Source organism: Ambystoma mexicanum, chromosome 2q, assembly GCF_040938575.1.
Source record: "Ambystoma mexicanum isolate Mex_15411 chromosome 2q, UKY_AmexF1_1, whole genome shotgun sequence".
NCBI lineage: Eukaryota > Metazoa > Chordata > Amphibia > Caudata > Ambystomatidae > Ambystoma > Ambystoma mexicanum.
Window position 1 is genome coordinate 357,329,772 of NC_090924.1, and position 25,790 is coordinate 357,355,561.

The window sequence follows — 25,790 nt, forward strand, 5'->3', positions numbered from 1 at the left end:
TGCCCCCCAAACTCCCTTTAAAATGTTTTGCTAACTTTTACAAACTTTTATAACCCTTTTGGTTTGCCATTGCTTCCTTGTGCAAGCCTTTCAAAAGTTGGGAACACTTTTTTAGTATAACTTGTCCCCTCACCCGTGGAATCATTTACTGCATCCCAGAGACCCTATCTTCATTTTCTACAGCGTTACAAACTGCGTCGGAACTTTTTCTGAACTTTTGGGCATAAGGCCCCAGACAATTTAGGGAAGGACTTTTAAAGGTAGGGCTAATTCCCTGTGGACCTGTAGTGCATTATCTAATCTGTACTTTCCTTTACAGGGGTTTGATCTGTATTTTGCCCTACTCTAGTGACTGTGTATATGTATTCTATTTTTAGTGTTGTGTGATACTTCTACCTGTTAGTAGTCATTGTTCATAGTGTTTGGCCATCAATAAATAACTGTACTTATATACATATTGTCTAAGTTAATTTGTGACTCCTATTGTGTGCACTCATTGTGGACCCTTTACAAGATCACCACCTCTTGAGACTTATGTGGTGTCATCCTTTATCTGACTGGATGATGACTTGAGTGGCACAGAATACAGGCCCTTTGCAGCTGCCTGGTCATGGATGCCTAGGAGAGGTCTGAGAAGTTGGTTTGGGGTGGTCATATGAACCCCCAGGACAACCGGCTCTCAATGGATGCTGGGTGAGAGTGGAGTGGTGGGGGGGTCTCAAAGGGGGAAGGAAGCGCAGGAGTGTGAGAAAGGAAAACTTGGCCTAGACCACTTGTCACTGCTACCTTGAACAGGTTTGGCTACAGCACCCAGAGTTGTCCCTGTCACAATAGGCTGGCCTTCTATACATCTGTCCACCAGGCCACAGTATAGAAAATCAGTCCTAACAATTGTGTACAGGAGTGAAGTTCACAGAGAGAGCGAATATGGAAGCAAGTGAAGGGGGGGCTGTGCTTGAGGGTAAAGGCATGCCCGAGACCCTGTGAAAACTTGGTGATTGTTAGGCAAGATTTGGAGCAGTACCCTTTGGGTGCACTACAACAACCTTTACCTCCTGGCAATAGGCACCCAACCTTTGGTATAAGTCTGTATTACACAGGTTGGTAGTGTGGCTGAGCAGCCAGGCTTAACTCAAGAGGGGTCAATGTGAGCAGTGGTATGGTTACACAGAGATTCACAGTGACAAGTATCCAAATAAACACTTACACTCAAGGTTTTCTCATTAAAAAATTATTAATTTAACAGTCAGTTTCAATAAGCCTTCTTCAGAAGGGGCAATATAATAGTAACACACAAATACACTCCAAAATACACACTCTTGGTTTCTCTAAATCAGCAAATACCCATGAGGTATTGGATGGCGCACACACTTCCTGTGCACTTAGGACACTTGCATAACTAGGACACTGTGGACTTATCACTGGTTCATTTAGAGCAATACTGAGATGAGTGTTAAAGTAAAGAGATTTCAGAATAAAACAAGAGATTACACAAATATTCTGCAGCAGGTGAGTACTTTTGAGCCCCTCCCTTCCCCCCCCCCCCCATCGACCCCTCCAATGCAAAGTAAATTACCCCTTTCCAACCACGACAAGTCTCAACTGAGATCAAGTAAGGCTACAACAAGAGGTAAGTACCTTTTGGTTCGAAGAAATGGTTCCAGCTGGCTTCTGTTCCTGTGCAGCTCTGCAGATTCTGCTAATCCTGGGCCTCAGTCGTGGGGACAAGAGGGAGGATGTCTGGGGACTCCTGCACTGCAATGGGACGGTCAGCAGCAGAAAAGGACAAACTTCTATTCAGCTGCATTTTGCGGTTTCTGCTCCTCTCGTCTCAGCAAGTAGCACCACTGTGGACTCTCAGATACCACTCTGGACTTTCCTCGCATCTGGGGTCCAGCACTCTGTTGAGGTCGCTCAGGCTTGGTCAGTCCTGCTTACTGGGAGTTCAGAGGATCTTCCACTAGCTCAGTGTCTGACTTAAAAGTGATGCACTCCGTTTGGTGTTCCTCTCCCTGGCACTTTGGTTCCAGCAGCAGCAGTGGAAGTACAGCCAGCTCCGCGAGGATGTCCAAACAAGTTCACTTTGGAGTTGATTGGTCCCACCAACTCAAGGGGAGAAGTCGTACTTGCAGGGCTTCTCTAGTTGAGGCGAATTCAGAGTTTCAGCAGAGCAGCAGGGCTTCACCAATTCCTTCATCCAGTGGTCGACTCTGCCTTCCAAGACAAAAAGCCTTGCCTTTTATGCAGGTTTCTCCCATGCATTCTTGCCTAGCTGTCAATCACACAGCAGGGTGGCTGTCCTTGCCGTACAGCCAGCCAGCCAACCATCTTTGGGTGCATTCCTGCTCACAGCGTTTTGGGCACCTCCCTCACTTCCTGCCCCTGCCAGACCTACTGGAGCCAGACGCAGGCTTCACTCGTGAATCCCGCCAAAGGGAACCTGGTTTGGCGCGCAGGGTAAATCTCAAGAAGGACCTTTCTGACAAGAAATGGCGAAAAAAGACCAGGGCCATTTTGACAAAATGGTCACCCATGGGTGCTATACTGCAGCTGAGGATTCAGCCTGCGGTAAAAACGGCCAATGGTAAGAAAATCAAACCACTTCCACCAGCCATTGAAAATGGTGAGGGTAACAAGGTTCTACTCACCTTAAACTACATACTGCTATTCTAAATAAGGTGTATACTATTGATATTTTATTTATATTGCGCTCATACACAGAGCGCGCCGAGGCAAGGGAGATCGAAAACAATGTTCGAATGGATTGTGTTCTCCAACGTATTCCTCATCTTGGATGTATTCCATCCAGCTTTAGCTGCTTCAGAAATGTTTTCTCGGCAGAGGGCGCCGTGCGTTGATGTCGTTGAGTCGAAGTCCCTCAAAGGCCTCCGTCGAGGGTGACGTCATCGGGTATACAAGTAGCACGCGCAGTGCCCGTTGGCCTCAGTTCTGTTTTTCCATAGTACGTGTTGCTTCAGAGACTTGGCGCGCCTCGAGTAGTTCTGTGACAGTTATTGTGAAGCGATATTCGAGAATGTCCTTGTCGTCGACCTCAGACTACCCCACGTTCGGGGTTCAAAAAGTGTAAATCCTGCGGTCCATCCCGGATCCGCACCGAGAATTTTTGTGGTGCCTCGATGAAGGCCACGACATGGAGGCCTGTATGAAGTGTCAGGCAATGACGGTTAAGGCTTTGCGAGAGAGGAAGGGAAAACTGTAGGTAGGTTGAAAACCCGACCGAAAAGCTTCTAGCGTCGAGTCGAGGTCCCGTGAGGAGAAATCTCCTCGACGCGAAAGGCAAAAGCATCGGTTTAGGTCCCGCAGTGGTTCACACCACTCTTCGTCTTCGACGAATCTCCCAAAAGAATGAAATGCCCCACAAAACATTCTTCCTCCGAAGAATGGGAAGCATTTAGAAAAAAAATGGAGGTTTTTGAAAAGGCTAAGCCTCGGTCTATGTCTTCCTCGGAAGCCGGCCGGGAGTGTTACCGTTACGACACTTGCGCGCCCTCGAGCCCGGGTGATCTGAGGAAAAAAGTTCGGGAACCCTCCAGGACCCCGAGCGAAAAAGATCGCTCAAGTCGACCGTTCGAGGTGACCGACGCCGTCCGGAACCCGACACACCTCGAAGGGCGAGCCTTCGAAGAGCACCTTGACGCAAGCTCCGTCGAAAAACCACTATTTCGTCGACATAGACCCCGAAGCCCCTCGGCTTCGAATGCTTCCAAGGCACCAATTCAGCCAGAAGCTGTCAAAATAGCAGAAAAAGAAAAAGCTGCAAAGGCTGTAAAGCATTCAGCCTCTACTGCTACACCTCTCCCAGAATTTATTTTAAACCTCTTCCAAGGAAAGAATATTTAAAATCCATAACTTCAATTTTTAAAGAACAAGAGAGGTCTCAGGAGGAGGATGTTCGTTTTGGCCTGCAATATGGCACCCTGAATGTCCCAGAATGCCTGATTTCTGAGGAAAGCAGAATTAGAGATCTGGTGGAAACCTTGTATAATCCAAGTGGAATTGACACTTCACCTGAAACAGATTTTGGCAGGCCAGAACCAGGGGAACATGCCAGTCCCTCAAACAGGCAGATAATGACACAAAGTGGTTGAATATTTAGGATGGGGTAGACCACCAACTCAATTCATCCAGGATGATCGGACCGATATATTGGATCATGGTCCCACCGAAGATCTGATTTTACCCTTCCATGTAGCCTTACAAAATAGGGTGTCTAAAAATTGGAAGACCCCGGAGTCTATTCCTATGTTGAATAAGTACCTCACTTCAAAATACCGCTCTTCCAGTAGCGACCCCGGCTATCTGTCCAAACACCCTACTCCCGAGAGTCTGGTGGTCCATGCAGCCACAGCTTCAAATAAGGTGGCGTACCCTTATATCCCTCCGGATAGGGACAACAAGTGTGTGGATGGTTGGGTTTGCAAGGTATTTTCAGCTGGGAGTATGGCGTTAAAATCGGCAAACTCCACATGTGTCTTGGCAAAATTTTCGTACACTCTGTGGGAGTGTATTGCAATGACGGCGAGCACATACCAGAGGGGGAAGAAAGGAAAGGATTCCTAGCCATTGTTAGAGATGGAAAGGATCCCATGCAGGAATCCCTTCCGTCTGGATTGGACACTGCAGATAATGTTAGCAGGTTCATGGCCACTAACACAGTAATGCGCAGATTTGCGTGGTTGCGAAAGTCAGGTTTCGCACCAGACGTGCAAAACAGTCTTTTGAACATGCTCTTTGATGGGTCTCACCTTTTTGGCAACAAGGCTAACGAGAGCCTTGAGAGGTTTCAGACGTCAAAAGCAGCTGCCAAATCTTTAGGAGCTGCGATTAGGCAACCTCAGCCTTTTCGTGCATCAGGACAATCTAGGTGGGGACGATCCTATCGTTATTACTCCTCATATGGAAAGGTGAGAGGAATGGCCAGTCGAAGGCCAGAAAAAAGCCACTTGTGGCGGATGACGAAAACGTGCAAAGTCAGCTGCAGCCTCTTTACCATCAGCGGCCACAGCAACCGCCACAAAACCACTTTGAGGACTTGCATCACAAGACACCTGTGGGAGGCAGGCTGTCGCAGCATCTGCAAGAATTGCGAGCCATTACTTCAGATGTTTGGGCTCTATAAATAATAGCCCAAGGTTACTGCCTTCCTTTTCTAACGCAACCTCAAAGCAATCCACCAGAGAGACACTCTTTGAAGTTTCCAGACCCGCTCCTACAGCAGGAAGTCTTAACCCTGCTAGAGAAAGGTGCTATAGAACCAGTACCTGTAGCCGAGAAGAACAAGGGATGGTACTCCCCATATTTTTTGATTCCCAAAAAGGACCGAGGACTGAGACCCATCTTGGATTTAAGAGGCTTGAACAAGCTCCTTAGGAAGGACAAGTTGAAAATGGTTACTCTTTCTCAGATCCTTCAGGCCCTTCAACTTCAGGATTGGTTGGTGTCATTGGACCTCCAGGATGCTTATTTTCATGTGCCAATCCATCTCAAGCACAGAACATATCTGAGGTTCGTAGTTGGCGACTCGCACTATCATTTTCGAGTCCTACCATTCGGGTAGACCTCCGCCCGAGGGTCTTAACCAAGTTGATGGTAGTGGTGGCAGCGCACCTCATGAGATGGGGGATTCACGTCTACCCCTACCTGGACGATTGGTTGATCAGGGTGCGTTCTGCCGAACAAGCCCTGGATCATCTGAAAGTCACCTGCCACTTACTCCACAGGCTGGGCTTCTACCTCAATTTCAAGAAGTCACAAATGACACCTTCCCAACAGCTCCAGTACATAGGGCCTGTATTAGACACATCATTGGGAAAGAGCTTGCCACCCAAGTCGAGGGCTCAAGACATTCTTCAGATGGTTTCCAAATTTCAAAATGCCCAAAATCTCAAGGCCTACTTCTTGAGATTGCTTGGCCTCATGGCATACTGCATTTTCCTAGTGCCAGAAGCACGCCTGAGGATGAGATCCATTCAATGGGCTCTAAAGACTCAATGGTCCCAGTTTTCAGGTCAAATGACGGATCTCCTTCAAATTCCGAACAAGGTTCGGCAGGATCTTCTGTGGTGGACTTGCACAGAGAACATCCTAAAAGGAGAATTTTTTTTGGCAACCATGGCCAGAGATTACAGTAGTGACGTACACCTCACTCATGGCGTGGGGAGCTCATGCCAACGATCAGGCAATCAAAGGTCGTTGGTCTCCATCAGAGTCCAAACTACACATCAACCTTTTAGAGCTGAGAGCAATCAGACTAGCACTGTGCAGAGAGGCAATGCGGCTCTGGTATTGGGCAATTCAAAAAGAAATCTCCTTAATGGCAGTTCATCTAGCCGGACAGGAGAATATGACGGCGGACGCTCTGAGCAGGCAGAGTACAGTGTCCGAGTGGGAACTGGCTCAGGAAGTCCTTCGGGAGATCTTCACCCTTTGGGGAACCCCTCAGGTAGACTTGTTTGCGACCGGAATCAACCGGAAGTGTGAAAAGTATTGCTCAAGGAAATTTCCCCCGAGAGGAGCCCTAGGGGACCTGTTTGTGGTGGAGTGGAACTTCCCACTGCTATACGCGTTCCCTACGATTCCCGTCATTCCTCAAGTTATCAGGAGATTGAGACGGTTCGGAAACTGCATGATCCTAATTGCCCCGGATTGGGCCAGGAGAACGTGGTACCCGGACCTTCTAGACAAGTCCATCTGCCCCGCGTTACGTCTTCCTCAGAGAGAGGACCTTCTCTTACAAATGGAGGGCCAGGTTCTCCATCCAGAGGTCAGGACCCTAAACCTTCATTCTTGGTATCTGAAAGGCTGAGATACAAGGATTGCGACCTTCCAGATGACATCATGAAGGTGTTGCTTTCGGCAAGAAGGCCAGCAACAAAATCTCTGTGCCGTTGAAAGAAGTTTTGCAACTGGTGAAGGGAAAATAATGTTGATCTTTTTCTGTGTTCTAACCTGGAAGTGTTGCCCTTCCTCTTGTCCCTGGCACATAGAGGCTTCAATGTTGGGACCATTAAAGGTCATCTTGCAGCGCTTTCCATTTTCAAGCGCTCTTAAGAAGAATGTTCCTACTTTAAAATTCCTTTGATAATACAATTGTTAAAGGGACTCACCAATGTGTTCCCTCCTTCTCCTTTCCAAGTCCCAGTTTGGGATCTTAATCTGGTTCTAAAGTTTTTAATGTGTGCCCCTTTTGAACGCTTGCACACTTGTCCATTAAGATTACTAATGTTGAAAACCGCTTTCCTGGTTCCTTTAACATCTGCACGAAGAGTGAGCGAATTGCAGGCACTGTCTTCTGGGCCACCCTATATTGTGTTCCACAGGGACAGAGTGGTATTGAGGGTTAAACCCTCATTCTTACCTAAAGTTGTGTCTGATTTCCATTTAAATCAGAAAATGTTTCTGCCTGCGTTCTACCCTCCACCTCATCCCAGTAAGGAGGAGGAAAGATTGCACAGGTTGGACCCGAAAAAGAGCTCTAAGCTTTTACATTTCTAGGCTTTCCAAGCTTGGAGTGGATAATCAACTTTTCATTGGCTACATCGGAAGGAGATTTGGTCAATCGTTGTCAAAACAAACCATATCACCTTGGATTGTGCTTTGCATTTCAGAATGCTACAGATTGGCGGGCAAAGATCCACCAGAAGGCTTAAGGGCCCATTCTACCAGAGGAATAGCCTATTCGACAGCCCTTCAAAGAGGTGTTCCCATATAATCTATTTGTGATGCAGCAACTTGGTCATTGCTGCACACCTTTTCAAAATACCATAGTCTAGATGCTTCCCAGTCTAAAGAGCTTGCTTTTTGTAAAGCAGTGCTATATTCGCCTATATAATATTAAAAAATCTACTCCCTCCTCCAGAGAGCTTTCTACACTGCTTTGGGAGTCTATCTAAGATGAGGAATACGTTGGAGGACACAATCCATTCGAAGAACAAGTTACTTACCATCTGGTAACGTTCTTTCGACTGGATGTTCCTCCAAAATATTCCTCATCTCCCTCCCATCCTACCCCTCTGTAGATTTTCCGGGTTCTTGTCACTTCAACTCTCGCAAGGTTGACCCCTCGCTACCTACACTATATACAACAAAGCAAGAGGGGAAAAACAGAACTGAAGTTAACGGGCGTCGCGCGTGCTACTTGTATACCCGATGACATCACCCTCGACGGAGGCCTTCGAGGGACTTCAACTCGACGACGCACGACGCCCTCTGCCGAGAAGTTTTCTGAAGCAGCTAAAGCTGGATGGAATACATCTAAGATGAGGAATACGTTGGAGGAACATCCAGTCGAAAGAACGTTACCAGTTGGTAAGTAACTTGTTCATCTTACTAGGCCCAGTGACATTGAGAACGTGCAGGTGCATGGGAGAGGGAGAGAGGTAAGTGCAAGGGAGGGGAGGAGAGGTGGAAAGTGCTGAACAAAAATAAGCAGTAAATAAAACATCAATAAATAAATAACAGAAATCAACAAACGATGGTAGTGCAGCCAGCAAGTGCTAAGAATAAAGTAACAAACAGGGTGTGTCTGAATAAGTGCAGAAAAAGAAGGGGGTGGCGGCTGTAGGGTTACAGACACAGACCCCAGTGCAAGGGATTGCCCGGAGGCAGTGCGGATGGGTGGCAGGGTGCACAGGTACCTGGGCCCTAAAGACAGAGGGAGACCAGGTGCACGATCGCGCTCTGAAACACTTGTGTATGAGCGTGATATAAATAAAATATAATTTCATTTCACGATGGCGAGATAGAACAGATCAACAGGGGAGAGGGGGCAGAAGCAAACAGGAAGGTCTTGAGGTGCTTCCGGAACCGGAGATGATTCTCCTCAAGTTTCAGAGTAGCAGGGAGGCTGTTCCACAGGGATGCCCCAGCCGAAGATGGAGATCTACCCCCAGCTCGTTTCTTAGAAAAACGACTGACCCTGAGGGAGTTGGAGGTGGAGGAGTGAATGGCTCGCGAGGGAAGGTATTACAGAGGGACAGCTGAAGGTGTTTTGGACCCAACCCCAGAAAGCCTTGTGGACAATGCAAAGGGTCTTGAATTGAATCCTTGCATCCACTGGGAGCCAGTGAAGACATTTCAGGGCTGGAGAGATACGATCTCTCCAGCCCTGAAAGGCTTGAGGCCAAGGACAAGTCTTGCAGTCCTGTTCTGGATAAGTTGCAATGGGCGGAGAAGCAGGTAGATCTAGAAAGAGGCTGTTGCAATAGTCCAACCTTGAGAGGACCAGGGCGCGAGAGACAGTGAGCTTCTACTTTGGTTTACTTACCATAAGTATTGTGTTGGTTATAATTGTTTGACTTGTAATAGTACTTGCCTTTCTAAATAATTCTCTTTACCTAGGTGTATATATAAATAAACCATTATTTGTACAATACATCCGTGTATCCGTATTCATTGGGCCATATGTATGCTACAAGTTCTTTGTACCCATTGTTAGGGAGAATTCTCATTTCTCTGCTAATTCTCTTCAACCTTAGAGACCCCCAGCTCTTTTGGTGGACTTTAGGACTTTTTAGTTTTTAACCTGGAGTGAGTGCGACCTTTTTCTCATGTGTTTTGACCTGATTTGAATTATGTTTCCACTGTTTTGGAGTCTGACAAACTCTATGGGCATCTACTTTTTGTATGGTGGCACAAAGCACCTTTATTGTAGTGTCACAAAGAAATCCTTTAGATTTCTCATAAAGTTTAAATACCTTTTCTTAAGTGAACGACTGTTCCCAAGAATAATAAAGTGAAATTGACTTTACTTAACCTTTCTCTTTGTAGGTCCAGCACGCGCCATCTTATGTGGAGTGCTGGGAGGGGAAGCGTGAGGGGGCGGGGGGCTTTACCTAGTAGCCCCTTATCCTACTCTCTCATGTAAAAAAATGTTGGTACCCTCACTACTTTAAATGGCTGGTGGCAGTGGTTTAATTTTCCTACCGTTGTACTTTTCTACCGCAGGCTGAATCCTCAGCCACAGTATAGCACCCATGGGTGACCATTTTTGTCAAAATGGCCCCAGTCTTCTCTTTTCACCATTTTCTGTTTGTGAGATCTTTCTTGGGTTTTGCTCTGCACGTGGGCCAGGTCTGAGCCTTTTGTTAGTTTTGCTTTTGCGTGCTTCAGCCCTGAAGCCCGCCTCTGGCTCCAGTGCGTTTGGAAAGGCAGGATGTGAGTGAGGTTCCTGAAACTCCCCTGTCCTTTCTCTAGGAATGCGTGAATGCACCCAGTCCTGGCTGGCTGGCTGTCCTTGCACGACATCCACCCTACTGTGCGAGTAACAGCTAAGCTGTGCATGATTGGGAGTAACCTGCATAAAAGGCAAGGCTTCTTGGACTGAAGACAGTCGACCACTAGAAGAAAAATCCGACGAAGGAATCGTGAAGAGAAGCTTGCTGCATCCTACTGGACTGTTGAACTGCCCAGCAAAGCCCTGCTACTGTGCTGAAACTCCTTTTCCTAATCGACAAGAGAAGCCCCGTAAAGGCTGACTTCTTCCCTTGGGTTAGTGGGGCCAACTAACGCTGAGACGAACTTTGCTGGAAGAACTTCCCCATCTAGCTGTACTTCTTTGCTGCTGCTGGAACTGAGTGCCAGGGGCCGAGAAATCCGTGGTCGAGTGCAACGTCTATAAGCCGGCAAAAGCTCAAAGAGTCTCCCGAGGACCCTCCAGAAGCAGGACACCCCAAGCTCGAGTCACTGCTGGACTCAAGGAGTGAAGGAAGCCCAACCGGTGTCCAAGATCTGCGGTGGTGCTCTTTACCGCATGCTGAAACCACAAAGTACTGCTGAATTGAAAATAGCCCGTAGCTGCCGCCTACTTTCCGAACTGCTGTGCAGGCGTCCTCCCTCTTGTCCACCATGACTAAGGCTCAGGAACACAGGATCTGCAACACTGCAACTAATACAGGAGCCAGCTGGATCCTCTACTAACCTAAGGTGCTGTTGTGACTCAGGGGTACTTACCTCTCTGTAGCTTGCTTTTCTCAGCTGAGGCTTGCAGTAGCTGCTTTTCTAGAGTTAAGCTCAGCTCTAACATTCATAAGTATAACAGCTTGTGACCCAAGTGATTTTCTAGAGCAACTCTCTAACTTTGTGCAAGACATTTTTCTATCTAATAAGTTCCTTAGCTCCATAGACTTTGCTCCAAATTGTCTTTGGCTGTCCTGGCTCCCTGCATACTCTTCTAGTCCACTGACTTTGATATTCTTACTGTCCCTCATAGGTGATGCATTGGGTTTTAACTAATATTGCTGGGAAAGGTTTTTATCTAGACTTCATTGGGCGATTTAAAAGTGCTCACATGCTCTGAGAATCTGTTAACCTTTTTCCTTCCTTTAACCTTTTTCTTTCTACCAATGTCAGAATTTACAAAGTACAAAAGTGATAAATAAATGCCAATACTGTCCTAGTTAGTGAAGTCAACCCAGGGTGTAGGAAGTGTGTATGAAGCATCTCTAAAGAGTATCTACTTGCTTACCTTGATTCTGAGAACGTTTTTTGGTTGTTGCACATTGCCGTTTTTAAAGAATGCATGTTTAAAACTGACCGTTAAATAATTATTTTACTAGAAAATCTTGAGTGCAAGTGTTATTGGGTACATGTATATGTGGATTTTGATGCTACAGCCCTACAGCTCACATTTACCCCCTTGAGAGAAGCCTGGCTGCTCAGTTATACTACCAACCTGTGTAGTACAGACCTATACCAATAGGTGGGTTACCCAATACCAAGAGTACAAGGCTGGTGTAGTCTCCCCCAGGGTTACTACATCAATTCTTGCCTCAGATGCTCCAATTGCCTTCAGCTGTCCTGGCTTCCCTGCAAAATCGTCTACACCATTGACTTTGATATTTCTGTCCCTCTAGTTGGGAGGTAACCTGTAGACTGTTATTGCTGGGAAAGGCTTGTGCAGACTTCATTGGAAGATTTAAGTGCACTCACATGCCATGAAAACCTGTTTAACCTTTTTCTTCCTTTAATCTTTCCTGTGTTTTTTAAAGTCAAATTTGGCTGTGTTTTCCATTTAACGATTGCCCTCAAATGTAACCTGCTAGCCAGCGACTGCTACCTCTGCCTCCTCTCTCTACCTGCCCATGGCGCTATCTGTTTCCCCTATCTACTCCCAACTGCTTCTCTATCAACTATCCTTCCCTTCTCACCAAGTCTGGTAAGAATACATTTGAAACAATATCTTGGCCTCCAACCCAGGTCTCCCCATTGCTGATACCTATTCCAGTGCCTCTGCCAGATAAACCCTCACTGATATCCTCTTTGTCGTTCCTTTGCCAGATCTCTGGCCCCTCCTAAGATCTCTGAGCTCTGTCTTGTCGCCTCCTCTCCCATTAATGGTGGCATCCATTGGGAAGTCCTCATGGGTTCCTTCGACTCCTCCAGAGTCATCATTAATCTCTACCTAAACGGCACTTTCTTGGCGCAAGGCCTCAGGCCAAACTCCTCCTCTTTGATAGACGGTTCCCTCACCTCCTCATCAACTTCCTTTCACCTCCAGCTGTCCCCTACTCTCCTCCCTTGGCTACCTTGTCTTCTTTTCCCTCCACAGCTGCCCAACCTCAAAGATCGCCCCAACACCTCTGCAGGGTGTACCTCTGATTTGTTCACCTCCCCGGAAGGTCTTTAAGGCTGGCAACCTTCATCTTGCCACTCTCAACTCTCGATCTGCTGTCAAACACTCCTTTTACATCTGCCACCTCCTTGAAGAACTTGACCTCTGTGTCCTCGGTCTTACCCAGACGTGGTTCACGGCCAGCTCTCACACGCTTTGACACTCTCCTCCCTGATGGCTACAAGATCCTCTCTGACCCCCCACCACCCCCCCCCCGATCGACCGGGCCCGGAGGAGGAGTAGTCCTGATCTTCACTGAGTGGATTTCTGCCTCTATCATCCCCACTCAGGCTTACTCCTCTTTCGAATGCCTTGTCTGCAGTCTCTCTCTCGCTCTCCCTCTCTCTCGCTCCTAGCCACTCTCTTACCGTTGCTACTCTCTATCGGCCCCCTGGTCCAATCACCTCCTTTTTCTCTGGGTGGGCAGACCTCTCCTCCCTCCTGGCCTCCACCACTCAACTCCTCCTCCTCAGTGACCTCAACATCCATTTTGATTCTCCCCGTTCCTCATCTGTGCTCTTTCGCGACCTCTGCGATACACTCTCCCTCTCTATCCTCCCCTCCGACCCGACTCACTCTGCTGGTTTCACACTTGATGTCTTGATCTCCCATGGCCTCTCCCTCTCTATTCCCCTCACCACTCCTCTCTCCTGGAGTTATCACTGCCTCCACTCCTCTCTCCATCTCCTCCCCTCAAGTCTACGCCAAGATTGGCACCCACCTTCTTGGACATCCGGCCCATGAAGCGTTTGTCAGTCTAGGCTTTCGCTGCCACCTTCTACCCCCCTCCCCTTCCACCCTTGGCTGACTCACACCCTGTCACAGCCCTGTCCCTGCTCTACTCCTCTATTTCTGCTATGCTCGATGCTCTTGCCCCTGTCACGAGGATCCGTTTGAAGACCAAAGCCAAGTGCAATTCTTGGTATGACTGATCTAGCTACACTTAAGCGTAAGTTTAGGGCGGCTGAGAGGAGATGCAGGGTTTGTTCATCCTCTGACAAACTGGCCTGCAGCCTGCTCCAAAGGCAATACCAAGACTCTGTCCGCACCAAGAAGAGAGTCCACATTCAAGCCCATGTCACTGCGGCATCTAACAACTCGACCAAACTCTTTAAAATCTCTAAGGAACTGGCCAACTCTGCTTCAGTCTTCACCCCTCCTCTAGCATCTCAGGCTCTTTGTAATGCCCTTGCCTCTCATTTTATCTCTAAAAAAAACCCCAGGACATCTTGTCCACCATCTCCTCTGCTCCCCTTCCTCTCCATCTCTGCTTGATGATCCTCCTTCAACTATCCCCCAACCTCTTTCTCCTCCTTTCCTCCCCAGATGAGATCGCTAGACAAGTCCGATCTATGAAAGCCTCATCAAAACAGGTCCATCCCTGTTCCTCTGAAACCATTAAGGACCACATCAATACTCTCGCGCCGGCCCTTGCCGATTTCTGCAACCTCTGCTTTGCCTCTGGATCCTTCACCCTCCCCTCTGAAGCACTCCCTTGTGCATCCTCTCCTCAACAAACCCACAGCTGATCCTTCCTGTCCGGCTAACTATTGCCCAATTTCCATTACTCCCTTTTTGGGTAAACTCCTGAAAAGCTGGCCTTCTCTCAGTTTAACCTTCATTCCGACTCTGTGGGCTCTTTCCATGACCACCAATCTGACGTGAGATCTGCCAGAAACACGGAAACTGCTCTCCTGAACATCGTGAAAATCTGCTCTCCAATCTTGACTCTACATTCCCTCTGTCCTCATCCTACTCAATCTCTTCTCTGCCTTGGACACGGTCAACAAAACCACCCTGCTTAACCGGCTCTGTGACAACCTGGGTATCACTGATCAGGCTCTGGCCTGGCTGACCTCTTTCCTCTCTGAACGACCCTCCCAGGTACAACTTGGGTCCTTCCTATCCTCTATCTTCTTCTCTACCTGTAGTGTTCCCCAGGGGTCTAACCTCTCGCCCTGGCTTTTCAACCAATACCTTGCAACTCTCACCTACTGCATTTCCATTTTCTGCTCACATTTCCAGTGCTATGCTGATGACACTCTGTTCAATATTGTTAGTTGCTTCCCCTTCTTGCCAGCGTAGTAGGGGTTACCCATCCATTTAGCGTTGTGCTGATGACACTCGACTCATTTTCAGGCTTCCCTCAGCCACCGCCTCTCCTTCCCTCATCTCCGATTGCCTAATCGCCATTCAAAATTGGTGTGCCGCCAATGATCTTTGTCTAAATGCCAACAAGACTGAGATCCTCCTCATCCGTACACCTTGACCATCCTTTCCCCCTCACTCTCTGGCCGGCCTCCCTTGACCGTTCTACCCCTACCTGCAAGGCTAAAAACCTCGGGGTCATCTTTGACTCTGCTTTCCTTCTCTTCTCACATCTGACATCTCTAAAAAGTCAAACTTCTTACTGAACCTCCTCAGAGGTACTCTGCCTTTCCTCTCCTTCCCTCAGAAGCTCACTGTCTCCCAAGCTCTGGTTCTCTCTAGGTTGGACTACTGTAACAGCCTCTTTCTACATCTTCCTGCCTCCACTCTACAACTAATCCAGAACAGGACTGCAAGACTTGTACTTGGCCTCAAGCCCTGGGATTGTAGCTCTACAGCTCTGAAAATCTCTTCATTGGCTCCAAGTGGATGCAAGGATTAAATTTAAAACCCTGTGCATTGTCCACAAGACTTTCTGAGGCCTGGGTCAAAAATACCTTCAACTATCCGTCAATACCTCCCCTCACAAGCCCTTTGCTCCTCTACTTCTAACTCCCTCAGAGTCAGTTGCTTTTCAAAGAAACGAGCTGGGGGTAGATCTTTGTCTTCGATTGGGGCTTCCCTTCGGAACAGCCTCCCTGCCACCTTGAAACTTGTAGAGAACCGTCTTCGGAAGCACCTCAAGAACTTCCTCTTCGCTTCTGCCTTAGCCCCTCTTCTCCCCTGCTGATCTGTTTTCTCTCTGGCATTGTGCACCTGGCCACCCTCTGTCCTTCGGGCCCAGGTACCAGCTCACCCTGCCACCCTCCTGCACTGCCTCCGGGCCACCCCTTGCACTGGGGTCTGTATCTGTACCCATACAGCCCCCCCTCCCACCCCCCAACTTTTCTTCTGCACTGATCAGATATACCCTATCTGCTTAACCTAGCACTTATCATTTACTGGCTGCACTACCACTGTTTATCGCCTTTAGTTTACTTATTATTTATTCTGTCTCTGCTCTGTTCCGCACTTTCCACTTCTCCCCCTTCCATGCACTTTCCCCCTTTTCCCTTTCCCGTGCACTTGCACGTTCTCAATGTCATTGGGCCTAGTAAAATCGTTTTTTTGTTCTCCCTTTGCCTGGTCGCGCTCTGAAAAACTTGTGTACGAGCGCAATATAAATACAATATTTCATTTCATTTCTGCAAAGTTTAGCTAGTGATATATAAATGCCAACACCCATCTACAGCCCTCTCTCCCCCATAAGATAAGCCTGGCTGCTCTTTCATTGCTACCATAATAACAGGTGTTACAGCCTTATACAAAGAGTTGGAGTTTCTGTATTGCTCAAGTGATAAGGTTTTATAAAGTCCTTTTAGGTATGCTTTAGAAAAACTGTCCTAGATCTGTGCAATGTTAAAAAGTCACAGACTGCAAAGGGGAAACCTAGGTTCTCAGTACTGATAGTCAGAAGGATTGATCAGTTTCCCCATAACAAATGAGAAAAAGGCAAGTGAAACTGAAGGCATTACTTCCCTTTTAAAGTACAAAAGAAGAGCAAAAAGAAAGGGGGTCTATGGAAACTATGGGGGTGGAGTTGCAAAAAGAGACATTTTACCTTACGGCCCCACACACACGGAGTGTAGCCTGCCCAGGGCCAGGAGCTTGTCTAGACAAGTTAAAACCATCATTGAGTCCCATCTTGGGCTCAATGAGTCCACGTGAGCAGGTCACATTGGGCTACTAATGCTGTAAATCGACATGCACCCATGATGAAGCCAAAACGCGAAACATTAGCTGCCACCAGCCTATGCCCTAAAGCCAATGTATGGTGATATTGCCCTAGAGCACAAAGGGGATGCTTACGAAGCACCTCTGACCACCTTTAGGGTGACCCAGGACCATAAGATCCTAAGGAGTGAAAAGGGGATATAGGGGCAGCAGCATCTTTGCTGTTGAAGTCCCCCTGATCAACATAAATTAAAAAAGCAAAGATGAAAAATGCAACAAGGTACTGTAGAACCCCCACAAAATGATATTCTGCCCTAACAGTTTATTCTGTCTTCTTTGGAGAGACAGAGCTTAGCCATCAACCGAGGATCAAAGGGTGTTGGTGCAGAGCTTTGGGTCCTTCCTTGAGCAGCAGGCCTTCCAGAGTGAGTGCAGGTTCAGAGATCCATCTCTAGGCCGCATGAGTGGGTAAGATGGTCTACTTTTATCCTCCTTGGGAGTCGGTGAATGAACACACAAAGCATAATTCAAACGGGTGTCGGCAGCCAATGGCAGTCCATGCCTCAAACACACCCATGCATTCTTGAAAGGTCTCTCAGAGAAAGGAATTTGATTTAACAACTTATAACGCACATACCCCTGTTAACAACTTATAACGCACATACCCCTGAGGGGGATCAGCGACAAATGCATCTAGGCGCAAAGATGTCTTACATGGTTTATCACAGTATCACAGAGGCTTGGTCTGACGATAAAAGGATCTAATCTAGGCAAACAAATGGGTTTTTAGTTGTTTCCTGAAGATTCACAAGGAATCAAGACGTCGAAGGTTCAGAGTAAGAGCGTTCCACGCTCGCGGGCCAATTGGTCGTTCTGACCTTTGGGAATTGCAAAAGGCGCTGATCTAAAGAGCACAACAGTCTCGGAGGACGGTACAACTGAATCCCTGTGCTCAGACTGTGGCTATCCCATGGATGCACTTAAACAAACAACAAAGCACCTTGAACAGGATTCTCTGAGATATTTGAAGCCAATGTAACTGCCTTCTATACTGAGAAATTTCAGTGCTTCTACTTAGCGAGAAAATCAGTCTAAAAGCAGAGTTTTTTCTCCTTATTTGAAATCTTTGGACCCCCATAAGGAGGACATTGCAGTAGTCCAGCCTAGCATTCGTTAGTATTCCAACCACTGTTGGCCGATCCTTCTCTGCAATGAGAGACATCACTGGTTTTAGAAGCCTCAATTGAAAGTAGACTGACTTTACCATTTGACTGACCTTTACAGTGTCCGAGTATCTAGTAGGAACACCAAAGTGAGATGGGCATGGAACAGTGTAAACCATTTGTGAAACATTTCTTGTACCAATCTCCCTGCACCCAGCACAATCACCTCTGTTTTTGGGGGATTCAACTGTAGTTTATTTTCCAGCATCCAAATCTTAATCTTGTTGGTGCAGGACAAACCCACATTCACTGCTTCCATAGGTGGGTTATTTGGGTGTCATCCCCATATGAGTTGTATGCACAGTCTCTGAGAGACAATCACCCATCTTCCCCCAGGTGCGATCAGACAAGGACACAAACCATCTCATAGCCTCTTCTGAAATATGTGCCACTGATGACAGCCTTTCAATGAGGATCTCGAAATCAACTGTATCAAAGGCCGCCGACAGCTCTAGCATGACGAGCAGGCTGAATGAATCCACATTGTCCCAGACACTGTTGGACCCCTTCAGCTCGAGTGGTTGACCGGGCTGCTGTGTCTAGCTCGTCCCCTCTGCCAAAAATGGTATAGGTTTCAACCCAGCCCTCCAATAAAGACACTTTGAATGTTGCAATGTTGCAAACTTGGAGATGGCTGTCCATAGCAACATAGTCCCTGGAAGACTGTGGATTGGGGGTTGGCAGACAGCCGTTCTCCCCACATCCTTAAAGCACAAACACAAAGGAGAACCTTTGCAGACTTCTTGCAAGAATCCCTCCAGAGTGCATGAAGAAAGGGCGCCATCCCCCACCTGGCAAGATAGGATGGTCAACAAAGGGCAGGCCATCTTGAATAGGACTTAAAACCGGAGGAGAGGCCATTTCGAGTAAATTATACCCTTAATTGTATTATATTGGCTAAAAGGCAGCCCGGGATAATGCATCCAGAAAAAAGGTCAAAATGTAACCGTCTGTTCAGGGTATGCTTGGAAAGTAGCAAAAGGGCTCTTCGGAAGTGTGTACCACAGCACTCCATGTAAGTTTGATTGTGCTGCAAACAATATAAGTCATTAAAGAGAAATGACCAATCCTGTGCTGGTATGTCCAGGGTCTAATCATTGAACCTAAAACAACATTGCAAAGGAGACCTTTGGGGTCTCTGATAGCACAGCACATAAAAGTGTGGGGGTGGGGCTGCCGTACGAAAGAATTGAAGCCAAATCAAAGGGCAGAGGTCTTCCCACGCTGGCACCTTAAAGGAAGGGTCCAGCGTTCCAAAAACAAAAGTAAATGCAAGAGGTGAGAGTTAAGGAGAATTCTCAGAAATGTGCTAATTCCCTTCACCTTAGAGACCCCCAGCAACTTTGCTGGATTTTGAGGACTTGATTTGAGCCTTTTTTTCCCCACTCTCAAGTGTTTTGATGTGTGTTTTACATTTGTGTTCTCTGATTTTGGAGTTTTAGATAACTCAATAAGGCATCATCTTTTAATGTGTGTTACACAACACAGTGACATAGGGATGTCTTTTAGTCTTCCCAAAAGCTTAAATACCTTCTCTGGGATGAACTACTGTTTCCCAGAGAATGTAAAGTGAAATTGACTTTACTAGTCTTTTCCAAATTCATAGACCCAGCACACACCATCTTACAATGGAGTGCTGGAGGGGGTTACATGGTATCCCCTGTGTCTAAACACTCATGTAGCAGTCAAATGCTACCCTTTCCTATTGAAAAGCCTGGTGGCAGTGGTTTTACAAGGAACTACCGTGGTTTTTCCCGACCGCGATCGCCGGTACCTAAAAATCACAGGAGCCATGTTTTTCAAGATGGCACCTTAAGCCCCTTTGTTTAAACGGGTCCCGGTCTTCTTTTTTCACCATTTCTTTTTGGAAAGGTCCTTGTAGTGTTTGTCTCTGCGCGCCAAACCAGGTTTGGTCCCTTTGTTCGTGTGCCTTTGGTGGGCTTCAGGGCTGAAGTCCGCCCTTGGCGCCTGAGCGTCTGGGGTGGCCAGGAATTGAGGGAGGTGCCCGGAACTCCCTGTGCTTAGTCTCCTAGGAGACCCCAATGCACTCTGCCGTGATTGGCTGGCTGACTGTCCGTCAAGAACAGCCACCCTGCTGGGTGAGTGACAGGCTGGAATGAAAGGGAGAAAACTGTTTAAAAGGTGAGTCTCCAGGACTGGAAGGCAGAGTCGACCACTGGAACGAAAGAATTGAAAACGAGCTGGAAGAGGATGGCTGCTGCAACCACTGGAACGTTGGTTTGCCCGGTGAAGCCCTGCTGCAGGTCGGAATTGCCAAACTCCATTCGACAGAGAAGCTCCTTCAAGGGCGGCTTCTTCCTTTGAGTTGTTGGGACCAATCGACTCTTAAGACACCTGGATACCATTCTCAAGGCTGGTTAGGTTTAACCAGGGAGAGGGACACCAGTTCGTGTTCTTGAATCTACAGCTACTAAAGTGACTCCATTTTGTTTGCTTTCCTCAACGATCCCGTGCAGTGCAGGAGTCCCCCGACATCCTACCTCTTGTGCCCACAACTGAGGCTCAGGAACAGCGAGATCTGCAGGAACTGCCAGGAACCACGACTTCAGCAACATTTGTTTTCTTCACAAAAAGGTACTGTGTCAACCCGATTGAGAGAACGCCACTCGCGAGACAAAGTTTGTAAAACTTTCCCCACTTGCAGGCCTAATCAGCTTCTTACCCCACAAATGATTTTTTTCGCCTAAACTACTTCTGAGAACTTTTGCAAAGACTTTACCGTTTGATACCAGAACTACTCTTTCCTATCTAGAACACTAGCCCATTGACTTTGGCCTGGCCTATTGACTTGAACGGAACTATTCTGGTGAACTGAAACTATTTGCACTGCCTAGAAAGTATATATAATCTATTCTACTTACATTTGACCTTTTTGCTCACTGCTAAGTAACTGAACTGCCATTTGGCTCCTTTTTCAACAGAGCACAAACTGTCTCAAAAGCTTAGAGTTTTGTATTGAAGTGTATTGGTCTATAATATTAAGTTGTCTTCTAGTGAAATGTTTTATAAATGATTGTGTGAATAAATTAATAAGTGTTTTACCAAGAAACCTTGAGTATATGTGTCTACTTGAACCACTGTGATTGAAAGTCCTTTGTGTAACTACTTGTACTGCTCACAATTCACTCTTGAGATAAGCCTGGCTGCTCAGCTCTACCAACGAACTGTGTGTTACAGACTTATACCAAAGGTTGGTTTTGCTTACACCTGTAGTCCTAATTGTGTGTGGTGCTCCCAGAGGGTACTGCATGGAATTCTGCCGAACAGTGAGTGTTAAGTTTAACTTGGTGGAAATCCTATAGTTCCACTCTGAACCCCCCACCAGTAGTGATATAGAATCCCACCGCTTGAATGGTTGCCAGGAAATGTTTGAAAGCATGCAAACTCCTATTTGGAAGCAGAGTTTGAACTCCACTACCAGTTTGCATACGTAGCCTGAGATTCAAAGATACCAAACAAATTGAACATGTACTAGCATTTGGGATAGGATGTGCTGGTCTTGGGATAGTTGTTGTTTGCCTGCCTTCAATTTTGCATGTGTTCCTAGTTTGTAAAGAGCTTCTTGCATATTTTCTACAGGGTCGATATCTCAACATACAGCATCAAATGATGCAGCAGGCCCGCCATCTTGATCCAAACCTGCTGATGAAGCAACCACCTCCTCCACCACCACCTCAGCAACAAGTGCATCAACCAACTGGTATGAAGTCCTACCTTGATAGTATGCTTCCTCACTCCTCCCCAGAGATGCAAAAAGGTCCCTCGCCCATCAATTCATTCAGCAACTTTCCTATTGGTGAGTTATGGTGTTATCAATATTGAAACAAGGCTTGTGCTGTGGTGGTCACCTTAGAATTAATACATACCATTCTCTTAGCCTTCGCTTTCATGGGAGTTTTAATGTGTATTCTCCCAAAATGCTATTTATTTGCAGTAACATTTTGGGGAAAGTCATGGAATCATTTTATAGAATGGGTAGTATCTCATTGCTTCATTTTTGGACTCAGGAGATTTGACAGTGGGCATCGCAGTGAATTGTGTGGTCCTTGATTAGCTAATTTAGGATTTTGAGAGTCTGCTGCTACCTTTGTTATTTGAATATGTATGTATAGCTCACAATGTCCAAGGCTGTGTAGGTGCTAGTCAGAAGCGGATCCCACAGCCAAAAACCATTCATTTAAATCGCTTAGAAACCAGAAAAGATTTTTCTAATCTTGGAAAGATTACATTCCAAGGAATTGACACTTGTATTAACTCATGCCTCCCCATTTGAGCTGCCTTCTATGAGTATACAATCTCAGGTGAACCAGACAATTTCCCTGCTAAGAGCACATGCTCTGATCAGGATTGTAACCACCCTACAAGCAAGACAGAAGAGAGAACCTGTTTGGCCTTGTGGGATGGGAATGAGATGTTGGTATCTCATGTGTCACCATACCAGCATGTGCTCCTGGCACGCAAAAAGATAGTGTATTTACTTATGGAGTTTGTAAATGGATTAAGGATAATATTTTTGTTTTTTCACTTATTCTCAATATTAACATGCAAGCTATATTTCTAGATCTGCAAGGAGTTTGTTTATGGTAAAAAAAAGTAGTATGTGCCATGCGTATGAGTGAAATGTGCAATGCCTTTTGGTTAAATGGGCTTACTGAGTCCTCCCACATGAACATACACATTACATGCAACTCCAATGTGTGGGGGTGAGGAATGTTTTTTCTAATAAAAAATCCATCAATGTTAATTGGTTGTTTCTTCCCAGGCTTGAATTCAAACTTGAATGTAAATGTAGACATGAACAGTGTGAAGGAACCGCAGTCACGTCTCCGAAAATGGACTACGGTGGACAACAACATGTCTAACATATCGTTGGATCAAAACTCCAGCAAACATGGTAAGTCTAGTTAGGAAATAACCTCTGCTGTTTCTCAAATGCATCAGACTGGGGTACATTACCGAGACGGATCGTTAAGCAAGATTGTGTGCAGAACCGCTTGGGAGACTACAGCAACCTTGACCTCCTGGCAGTGGGAACCCAACCTTTGGTATACGTCTGTACTACAAAGGTTGGTAGTGTGGCTGAGCAGCCAGGCTTATCTCAAGAGGGGTCAATGTGAGCAGTAGGGTTTTTACACAAAGATTCACAGTGACAAGTATTTAAATAAACTCTTACACTTGGTTTCTTGATTAGACAATTATTAATTTATTTAAGTCAGTTATATAAGCCGCCTTCAGAAGGGACCAAAAACATGTAACACTTAATACTTCAAAACACACTGTTTCTCTGAATCGGATGATACCCATTGGGGATGGCACACAGACACTTTCTACACCATCAGGTGACTAAAATAGCTAGGACACTGTGGACATTGATTTATTCCTGGCAAATTTAGAGCAATACTGAGTTTGGTGCGAAGGTTAGATATGGGATGTTAGGGAAGATTGTATGCAGTACCCTTAGGGTGCACCACAACAACCCTGACCACCTGGCAGAAGTAACCCAACCTTTAGTATAAGTCTGTACTACACAGGTTGGTAGTGTGGATGAGGAGCCAGGCTTATCTCAAGAGGGGTCAATGTGAGCTGTAGGGGAGTTACACAGAGGTTCACATTGCTACGTTTTCAACCAGACCCTTACACACAGGGTTTCTTGCTAAAACAATTATTAATTTATTTACCATTCAGTTAATATAAGCCTTCTTCAGAATGGAGCACTTTAAAACGCCACACAAATATACTTCAAAATTACACAACCTCTTAGTTCAGAATCAGTAACTACCCTTTGGGCTGGCATACAGCAGAGACCTACACGCTCGGGTGACTTCAATTGCTAGGGTGCGGTTGGCATTCAGAATTAGTTGAGAGCAAATAAAAAAGGGAAAGATTATTAGAGCAAACAAGATACCACAAATATTTCTTAAGCAGGCAAATACTTTCAGATCCCCCAATAAGAGTCATTCAGTTAAAACAGGCTAAGCCAAAGTCAATAGGCAAGAGTCTATTTGGGCTGAAGCACTTCTATAAAGATGGGTAGACAAGTCTTTGCACAATGTTTCAGAAGTCTTTGAAGAAAAAGATGAATCCATGTAGGGCCACACGTGTCATAATTCACCCAAGTATTATGAAAAGGATACAGTAACCAAAAGGATACAATTGGTAAGTCTCTTCCGGATCCTTGATAAATCACACAGCTTGACAGTAGTGCAGTTAAAATTAGACCTTCCAAATGATACAACTCTCTGACTAGTAAAACAGGCAGATTGAGGGATCACTGGAAAGGGCGTGGGAGCATCATAGGAAGTCGGCCTAGGATAAAATAAAGTATAATAAGAAAGTATCCCAACTAACACTAATAGTACAGCAATAGCACTTGGTACCACACTAACCTGTAGACTTAGAACTGGAGTCTCCACCAACAAGTCTCTGAAGAAATCCAGGAATTAGACGATGACAAAAGGAGGGAGGGTTAGTAAAGGAAACTTATCCCGAACGGCACGAGCCTCACGCTAGATACCGGGTTGGTGCACCACAGTATAGCGTCCAAAGTACTGTGCACAATCACCTTCAAATAAACAGTTGTTGGTAATACTTCCTTTTCCCACGTAGAACAGAAAAATGATGAATAGAGTCCACCTGTTATCTCATCACAGGTGCCAGGGATTAAATCCAAAGCAAAGCACAACTTGCGTGTGGAATTACACGTTTAAAAGAGTTAAAAAAACGCATGCAGTTATACACACGATAAAAGTTCATGTAGCCTGGACAGCCGCGCTTGAAAAGTACAGTAGACAGCGTGGGGTTTTACACGCGACTGAAGTACACGCAGCCAGGACAACCGCACTAGAAGAGTTCCAGAATCCGAGTGGGATCTTACACGCGAACAAAAGTACACGCAGACAGGACAACCGCGCTTGAAGAGTACAGTAGACCGCGTGTGGTTTTGCACATGACAAGCTTACACTCAGCCAGGAAAGCGGCATGCAAAGATATCAGGAACCTGCGTTTGTGGATACAAGCGACTGAAGTGCACGCAGACAGTGCTGCCAGAACTCGCGTGTGATGGAAAGCCGACCGTTGGTCTTCTAGTGTACGGCTGCCGAAGATAGCATGTAGAAATTTCACGTGAACAGGACAAAAATGCCGTAACTTCTAGAATGCAGCTCCAAGAGTTCGCGTGTGGAAGAAACACGCAGAGGAAAGCCAAGAAGTAACTGAAGAGATGCGAGGACGCAGATTAAGGATTCATCTACCGAACGCCATGTTGGTTCAATCAGAAGCAGCGAGCAACGTCTCCACGCTGCTTATGAATGTAATGCAGTAACACACGTGACTACCCTGAATCAGGTGAATTCAACGACGTGAATAATGCAAACGTCGTTTTCCAGGAAGGACATCAAACAACCTCCATTTAGAATAGAAAGGTCTAGCAATTCTATGAGCATAACCCGTTCTGTGTGAAGACGGTGTTCCAGGTCCAGAGGTAAGATGTCCACCATACATGGCAACAAACTGTTAGACTTGTGAGTAGTAGAAGATGCAAGCAACTCTACAGCAAGAGGTAAGTTCTCTTAGACTTTGTACAGTACCTTTAAAATGAAGAAAGGATACAGCAGATGACTCCTGTTCCTGTGCATCTCTGCAGATCCCACTGTTCTGGGCCTCAGTCGTGGGCACAAGAGTGAGGATGTCGGGGGACTCCTGCACTGGACTGAGACGGTCAAAACTCACAACCGGCAAACTTCACTTTCAGTGGCTGTTCAGTGTTTGAGCTCCTGGCGTGTACCGCAAATAGCAACACTGCAGTTCCTGGCTGTCGAGATGGACTTTCCTTGCTTCTGGGGTCCCGCACTCTGTTGAGGGGGCTCAGGCCTGCTTCCTGGGAGTCCGGGGGATCTTCCTGGTGCTCTTGGCCAACTTAAAAGCAACGCACACAAACTGGTGTTCCTCTCCCTGGCTGAAATTCAACCAGCTCCAAGATGGATGTCCAGGTGGCT

General features: G+C 46.5%; 1 protein-coding gene across 3 annotated transcripts in view; it reads left to right on the forward strand.

Moving 5' to 3' along the window:
* TNRC6A (trinucleotide repeat containing adaptor 6A) overlaps nt 1-25,790 on the forward strand; it is an 853,894-nt gene that overhangs the window by 587,207 nt on the left and 240,897 nt on the right. For all 3 annotated transcript variants that reach the window (XM_069647380.1, XM_069647382.1, XM_069647381.1), the window contains 2 exons: nt 21,376-21,592; nt 22,559-22,690. In XM_069647380.1, coding sequence (XP_069503481.1) covers nt 21,376-21,592; nt 22,559-22,690 — 349 coding nt within the window. The remainder of the gene's footprint in view (nt 1-21,375; nt 21,593-22,558; nt 22,691-25,790) is intronic.